Source organism: Erinaceus europaeus, chromosome X, assembly GCF_950295315.1.
Source record: "Erinaceus europaeus chromosome X, mEriEur2.1, whole genome shotgun sequence".
NCBI lineage: Eukaryota > Metazoa > Chordata > Mammalia > Eulipotyphla > Erinaceidae > Erinaceus > Erinaceus europaeus.
In genome coordinates this window covers 128,357,047-128,364,546 of record NC_080185.1, presented here as the reverse complement: position 1 = coordinate 128,364,546, position 7,500 = coordinate 128,357,047, and the positions used below count along the sequence as shown (strand labels likewise).

Below are 7,500 nucleotides of genomic sequence, written 5' to 3'. Positions count from 1 at the left end.
TGTGTGAGAACGGGGTCTCCCGGTCAGAGTTTGAGGATCTGGGGTCGGGGGTGTGAGAACGGGGTCTCCTGGTCAGAGTTTGAGGGGCTGGGGTCGGGGGTGTGAGAACGGGGTTTCCCGGTCAGAGTTTGGGGGTCTGGGGTCGGGGTGTGAGAACAGGGTCTCCCGGTCAGAGTTTGGGGGTCAGGGGTGTGAGAACGGGGTCTCCCGGTCAGAGTTTGAGGGGCTGGGGTCGGGGGTGTGAGAACGGGGTCTCCCAGTCAGAGTTTGGGGGGCTGGGGTCGGGGGTGTGAGAACAGGGTCTCCCGGTCAGTTTGGGGGTCAGGGGTCAGGGGTGTGAGAACGGGGTCTCCCGGTCAGAGTTTGAGGGGCTGGGGTCGGGGGTGTGAGAACGGGGTCTCCCAGTCAGAGTTTGGGGGGCTGGGGCCGGGGGTGTGAGAACGGGGTCTCCCGGTCAGAGTTTGAGGGTCGGGGTTTGGGGGTGTGAGAACGGGGTCTCCCGGTCAGAGTTTGAGGGGCTGGGGTCGGGGGTGTGAGAACGGGGTTTCCCGGTCTGAGTTTGGGGGTCCGGGTTTTGGGGTGTGAGAACGGGGTCTCCCGGTCAGAGTTTGAGGGGTCTGTGGTAGGGGGTGTGAGAACGGGGTCTCCTAGTCAGAGTTTGAGGGGCTGGGGTCGGGGGTGTGAGAACGGGGTTTCCGGGTCAGAGTTTGAGGGGTTGGGGATGTGAGAACGGGGTTTCCCGGTCAGTTTTGGGGGGTTCAAGGACTCAGGGTGTTAGAACGGGGTCTCCTAGTCTGAGTTTGGGGGTCTGGGTTTTGGGGTGTGAGAACGGGGTTTCCCGGTCAGTTTGTGGGGTCTGGGGTTGGGGGTGTGAGAACGGGGTCTCCCGGTCAGAGTTTGGGGGGCTGGGGTCGGGAGTGTGAGAACGGGGTTTCCTGGTCAGAGTTTGAGGGGTCGGGGCTGTGAGAACGGGGTCTCCCGGTCAGAGTTTGAGGGGCTGGTGTCGGGGGTGTGAGAACGGGGTCTCCCGGTCAGAGTTTGAGGATCTGGGGTCGGGGGTGTGAGAACGGGGTCTCCTGGTCAGAGTTTGAGGGGTCGGGGGTGTGAGAACGGGGTTTCCCGGTCAGAGTTTGGGGGTCTGGGGTCGGGGTGTGAGAACAGGGTCTCCCGGTCAGAGTTTGAGGGGCTGGGGTCGGGGGTGTGAGAACGGGGTTTCCCGGTCTGAGTTTGGGGGTCCGGGTTTTGGGGTGTGAGAACGGGGTCTCCCGGTCAGAGTTTGAGGGGTCTGTGGTAGGGGGTGTGAGAACGGGGTCTCCTAGTCAGAGTTTGAGGGGCTGGGGTCGGGGGTGTGAGAACGGGGTTTCCGGGTCAGAGTTTGAGGGGTTGGGGATGTGAGAACGGGGTTTCCCGGTCAGTTTTGGGGGGTTCAAGGACTCAGGGTGTTAGAACGGGGTCTCCTAGTCTGAGTTTGGGGGTCTGGGTTTTGGGGTGTGAGAACGGGGTTTCCCGGTCAGTTTGTGGGGTCTGGGGTTGGGGGTGTGAGAACGGGGTATCCCGGTCAGAGTTTGGGGGGCTGGGGTCGGGAGTGTGAGAACGGGGTTTCCTGGTCAGAGTTTGAGGGGTCGGGGCTGTGAGAACGGGGTCTCCCGGTCAGAGTTTGAGGATCTGGGGTCGGGGGTGTGAGAACGGGGTCTCCCGGTCAGAGTTTGAGGATCTGGGGTCGGGGGTGTGAGAACGGGGTCTCCTGGTCAGAGTTTGAGGGGTCGGGGGTGTGAGAACGGGGTTTCCCAGTCAGAGTTTGGGGGTCTGGGGTCGGGGTGTGAGAACAGGGTCTCCCGGTCAGAGTTTGGGGGTCAGGGGTCAGGGGTGTGAGAACGGGGTCTCCCGGTCAGAGTTTGAGGGGCTGGGGTCGGGGGTGTGAGAACGGGGTCTCCCAGTCAGAGTTTGGGGGGCTGGGGCCGGGGGTGTGAGAACGGGGTCTCCCGGTCAGAGTTTGAGGGTCGGGGTTTGGGGGTGTGAGAACGGGGTCTCCCGGTCAGAGTTTGAGGGGCTGGGGTTGGGGATGTGAGAACGGGGTTTCCCGGTCTGAGTTTGGGGGTCCGGGTTTTGGGGTGTGAGAACGGGGTCTCCCGGTCAGAGTTTGAGGGGTCTGTGGTAGGGGGTGTGAGAACGGGGTCTCCTAGTCAGAGTTTGAGGGGCTGGGGTCGGGGGTGTGAGAACGGGGTTTCCGGGTCAGAGTTTGAGGGGTTGGGGATGTGAGAACGGGGTTTCCCGGTCAGTTTTGGGGGGTTCAAGGACTCAGGGTGTTAGAACGGGGTCTCCTAGTCTGAGTTTGGGGGTCTGGGTTTTGGGGTGTGAGAACGGGGTTTCCCGGTCAGTTTGTGGGGTCTGGGGTTGGGGGTGTGAGAACGGGGTCTCCCGGTCAGAGTTTGGGGGGCTGGGGTCGGGAGTGTGAGAACGGGGTTTCCTGGTCAGAGTTTGAGGGGTCGGGGCTGTGAGAACGGGGTCTCCCGGCCAGAGTTTGGGGGTCCGGGTTTTGGGGTGTGAGAACGGGGTTTTCCGGTCAGTTTTTGGGGTCTGGGGTCGGGGGTGTGAGAACGGGGTCTCCCGGTCAGTTTGGGGGTTCCAGGGGCTGGGGGTGTGAGAACGGGGTTTCCCGGACAGTGTCTGGGGTCTGGCGTCCGTGTGTCCCGGCGCCCGCGGGGTCCCTCCAGGGCTGTGCGGGGTCCCAGGCCCTGGGGTTGGGTCGCGCTGAGGCCTTGGGTGCCGAGGCGAGGGCTTCCTGGGCCCCGCTGCAGGGTCTCGTCCGTTAGCCCCTGCTGCCTCCCTCTGTCCGTCCCCGTCCCTCTGTCCCGTGTCCTCCCGTCCCGCTGTCCCTCTGTGACCTGTCCTCCCGTCCGTCCCTCTGTCCACCACCCCCTTCTGTCCCCGACCTTCTGTCCCCCTGTTCCTTTGTCCTTCTGTCCTCCATCCCCCTGTCCCTCACTCCCGCTGTCCCCGTCCTCCTGTCCTTCTGTCCCTTCCTCTGTCCCCGTCCATCCGTCCTTCCCATCCGTCTGTCTCTACATTTCCCTGTCCCGGTCCGTCCCCGCCCCTCACTCCCTCTGCCCCCATCCCTCTCCTGTCCGTCTGTCCCCGTCCTCTGTCCCCCTGTCCCCATCCCTCACTCCCTCTGTCCCCCCCGTTGCCCCTCTCCCTGTCCATCTGTCCCCACGTCCCCCCGCCCCTCCGTCTCGTGTTCCCCCCCCCCCCCCCGTTCATCCTCCCGTCCGTCCCCGCCCCCCCCCGCCCCTCCGTCCCGCAGCCCGGGGCCATGGCGGCGGCCACCATCGTGCACGACACGTCGGAGGCGGTGGAGCTGTGCGCGGCGCACGGGCTGTACCTGAAGCCGGTGGCGCGGATGAGCATCAGCGTGGCGCTGCCGCCGCTCAAGCCGCCGGGCAAGGCCATCTCCAACTGGGAGGTGATGGAGCGCCTCAAGGCCATGGTGGCGCAGCCGCCCTTCTCGGCGCTGCGCATCGCCAAGTCCACCATGGACTTCATCCGCTTCGAGGGCGAGCTGGAGCACCGCGGCCTGGTGCGCGCCGCGCTGGCGCGGCTGGACGGCAAGACCATCAAGCTGAGCGGCTGGGCCGACAGCCTGCGCGTGCGCGCCGCCGAGTTCAAGCTGGACTTCCCGTCGCGCCACGACTGGGACTCGTTCTTCCGCGACGCGCGCGACATGGACGAGGCGCTGCCCGGCGAGCGGCCCGACACCATCCACCTGGAGGGGCTGCCCTGCCGCTGGTTCGCGCCCCGCGACGCGCCCGCGCCCGAGCGGCCCAGCGAGCAGGTGCTGGCGCGCGTCTTCCAGAAGTTCGGCGCCATCCGCCACGTGGACATCCCCATGCTCGACCCGTACCGCGAGGAGATGACGGGCCGCAACTTCCACACCTTCAGCTTCGGCGGCCACCTCAACTTCGAGGCCTACGTGCAGTACCGCGAGTACGCCGGCTTCATCCAGGCCATGAGCGCGCTGCGCGGCATGAAGCTCATGTTCAAGGGCGACGACGGCAAGGCCGTGGCCTGCAACATCAAGGTGGGCGCGGCGGCGGGGCCTCTGCGGGGGCGGGGGTGCGCCCCTGGTCCCGTGGGGCCGCCCTGACGCCTGACGTGAAGACAGGGACCTGGGGGGGCCCCGAGTCCTGAGGTGAAGACAGGGACCCGGGGGGCCCTGATTCCTGAGGTGAACGTGGGGTCCCAGGGGGTCACCCCGAGTCCTGAGGTGAAGACAGGGACCTGGGGACCCCGAGTCCTGAGGTGAACGTGGGATCCTATAGGAGACACCCCGAGTCCTGAGGTGAACGTGGGGTCCCAGGGGGTCACCCCGAGTCCTGAGGTGAACGTGGGGTCCCATAGGAGGCACCCTGAGTCCTGAGGTGAAGACAGGGACCTGGGGGGAGCCCTGATTCCTGAGGTGTACACAGGGTCCCATAGGAAGCACCCCGACCCCTGAGGTGAACATGGGGTCCCGTGGGGGTGCCCCGATTCCTGAGGTGAACACAGGGTCCCGTGGGGGCATCCTGATGCCTGAGGTGAACACGAGGACCTGGGGGGCCCCGAGTCCTGAGGTGAACATGGGGTCCCATGGGGGCGCCCCGAGTCCTGAGGTGAAGACAGGGACCCGGGGGCCCCGATTCCTGAGGTGAACGTGGGGTCCCAGGGGGGCACCCGGACTCCTGTGGTGAACACGGTGACCTAGGGGATCCTGAGTCCTGAGGCGAACACGGGATCGTCCCGACTCCTGAGGTGGACACGGGGTCCCGAGTCCCGTGCGGCCCCCAGTTCCCGACGGCCCCGGTCCCCGCAGGTGTCGTTCGACTCCACGAAGCACCTGAGCGACGCCTCCATCCGCAAGCGGCAGCTGGAGCGGCAGAAGCTGCAGGAGCTCGAGCGGCAGCGCGAGGAGCAGAAACGGCGCGAGAAGGAGGCGGAGGAGCGGCAGCGGGCAGAGGAGAGGTGCGGGGGACACCTGGGTGGGGGCGGGGGCGGGGTCTGTGGTGCGGGGGACACCTGGGCGGGGGCGTGGGCAGGTGCAGGTGCAGGTGCGCCCGGCGTGAGCTTGTCCCTGCCCGCCCCCTGCCCGTGTCCCCTGTCCCCTGTCCCCTGTCGTCCGTCGAGTAGGAAGCAGCGGGAGCAGGAGGAGCAGGAGCGCCTGCGGCGGCGGGGCGAGCGGCGGCGGCGGCGGGAGGCGCGGGCCCGGGCGCGGGCGCAGCGGCGCAGCCTGAGGCGGCAGGAGAAGGCGCAGGCGCAGGAGCAGCGGCGGCTGCAGGAGGAGGTGCGGCTGGAGGAGCGGAAGCTGCTGCTGGCCCAGCGCAACCTGCACTCGCTGCGCCTGGTGGCCGAGCTGCTCAGCCGCGCCAAGGTAGCCGGCCCTCCCCACCCCTCCCCTCCCGGGAGGCGGCGGCCCCTGACCCCTCCTGACCCCTCCTTGCGGGTGACCCCTTCCCGGGAGCCCCCTGATGGGTCACCCTGGGACCCCCCTCCTTGTAGGTGACCCTTGACCCCCTCCCTGTGAGCGACCCCTGACCCCTCCCTGCGGGTGACCCCTTCCTGTCATCTCCCTTATGAGTGACTAGTGACCCCTCCCTACGTGTGATCCCACGGCCCCTTCCCCGTGGGTGACCCTGACACCCCCCCCTCTGTGGGCGGCCCCTGACCCCTCGCCGTAGGCGACCCCTTCCTGGGATCCCCCTGATGGGTGACTCGTGATCCCTCCCAGTGGGTGACCCCGTGACCCCCTCCCTGTGGGTGACCCCTGCCCTGGCTGAGCCCCTTGACCCACCACCCCCGCGTCCCTCCCTCCTCCCCGGCAGGCGGCACGGCTGCGCGAGCAGGAGCGGCGGGAGCAGCGGCAGCGGCAGGAGCAGCGGCAGCGACGGCGGCAGCAGGAGTTGGAGCTGCGGCGCGTGGAGGAGGAGAAGCGGCGCGCGCTGGGGCTGCAGCGGCGGGAGCGGGAGCTGCGGGGCCGGCTGCTCAGCCTGCTGCTCAGCAAGCGCGCGCCCGACGCCAACGACCGCGCCCCGGACCCCGACCCGGCCGCCTGCGCCCCCGACGCCCCGGGCCTGGCGCGCGCGCAGCTGCTGCAGCCGGTGCTCGACATCCTGCGGCAGACCGTGCGCGGCCGCCGGGGAGACCCCGGGGCGCAGGGGGGCCCCGGGGTGTTGGCCTGCATCCCTGACAACACGCCCGCGGAGCCGCGCAGGGACAAGGACAGAGACAAGGACAGAGACAGAGACCCCGACGCGCGGGACAAGTGCAACCGCGAGCCCAGCGCCGAGCGCGACGGGGACCCTGACCGCCACCCCGGGGACCCGGGCCGCCCGCAGAAGCGCGCCGACGACCGTGACGACGGTGACCGCAGGGGCCGCCGGGAGCGCGCCAGCCCAGGCCCCCGCGCACGCGACCGCCGCTCCCACAGCGGGGACCCCGCGGACCGCGGGGAGACCCGGCGACACCGCCGCCAGCGCAGCCGGGAGCGCGGGGACAGGGACGAGGACGCGGGGGACGCAGACGCTCGCCGCAGAGGCCGCCACCGCCGGGGAGACCGCGGGGACGGGGACAGGGACAGGTCGCGCTCCACCTCCCGCGGCCACCGCGGCGCCTGGAACAGGTGAGGCCCCGCTGCCCGGCGGCCACCGGCGTCCCCGGGGGACTGGACGCCTTCGCCACATGTCCCCGGTGACACTCTCCTTCACGTGTTGCTGGCACGCCACACACCGTCACCGAGTGTCTCCAGGATGCCAACTGTCGCCCGGTGTCCCCGGAGTGCTGAGCGTCTCCAAGAGGCCACCAGCTGTCACCCCGTGTCCCCAAGATGCGGCTCAGTGTCTCCGGGACGCCCAGTGTCTCCAGGACATCAACTGTCTCCGGGGTGCTGAGCGTCTGCAAGATGCCATCCACTGTTACCCAGTGTCCCCAAGATGTGACCCAGTATCTCCAGGACATCAGCTGTCCCCGGGGTGCTGAGCATCTGCAAGATGCCATCAACTTGTCACCCAGTGTCCCCAAGATGCGACCCAGTGTCTCCAGGACGTCCAGTATCTCCGGACGCCCAGTGTCTCCAGGACATCAGCTGTCTCCGGGGTGCTGGGAGTCTGCAAGATGCCATCACCTTGTCACCCAGTGTCCCCAGGATGCGGCTCAGTGTCCCCGGGATGCCCAGTGTCTCCGGACGCCCAGTGTCTCCGGGACATCAGCTGTCCCCGGGGTGCTGAGCGTCTCCAAGATGGCATCAATTGTCACCCAGAATCCCCGAGATGCAGCCGAGTGTCCCCAGGTGCCACTAGCTGTCGGCGTCCCCGAGATGAGGCCGAGTGTCCGAGAGGCACCGCCCCCACCCCCGTCACCGCCCCCGACACGCACGACTCGCCCGATCCGGGCCCCCCGTCCCGCAGAGCCGGCCTGGCGTGCTCCCCGCGTTTCTTTTTGTTTGCCTTCTCCCTGAGCGTTGTGCTAAGT

General features: G+C 68.2%; 2 protein-coding genes across 6 annotated transcripts in view; both read left to right on the top strand.

Annotated features, from left to right (window-relative positions):
* LOC107523524 (interleukin-3 receptor subunit alpha-like) overlaps positions 1-7,500 on the top strand; it is a 242,023-nt gene that overhangs the window by 113,564 nt on the left and 120,959 nt on the right. The gene's annotated exons all lie outside the window — the stretch shown is intronic.
* The window catches only part of AKAP17A (A-kinase anchoring protein 17A), a 7,795-nt gene that overhangs the window by 206 nt on the left and 89 nt on the right, over positions 1-7,500 (top strand). Inside the window, exons 2-7 of one of the 3 annotated variants that reach the window (XM_060183121.1) lie at positions 3,305-4,078; positions 4,850-4,998; positions 5,164-5,404; positions 5,856-6,953; positions 7,042-7,063; positions 7,205-7,500. The exon at positions 7,205-7,500 is cut by the window's right edge and continues 89 nt beyond it. In XM_060183121.1, the coding sequence (XP_060039104.1) occupies positions 3,314-4,078; positions 4,850-4,998; positions 5,164-5,404; positions 5,856-6,656 (1,956 nt within the window). In that variant the 5' untranslated portion in view covers positions 3,305-3,313 and the 3' untranslated portion in view covers positions 6,657-6,953; positions 7,042-7,063; positions 7,205-7,500. Of the gene's footprint in view, positions 1-3,304; positions 4,079-4,849; positions 4,999-5,163; positions 5,405-5,855; positions 7,064-7,204 lie in introns of all 3 variants that reach the window. The other 2 variants (XM_060183122.1, XM_060183120.1) reach the window with 2 other exon arrangements.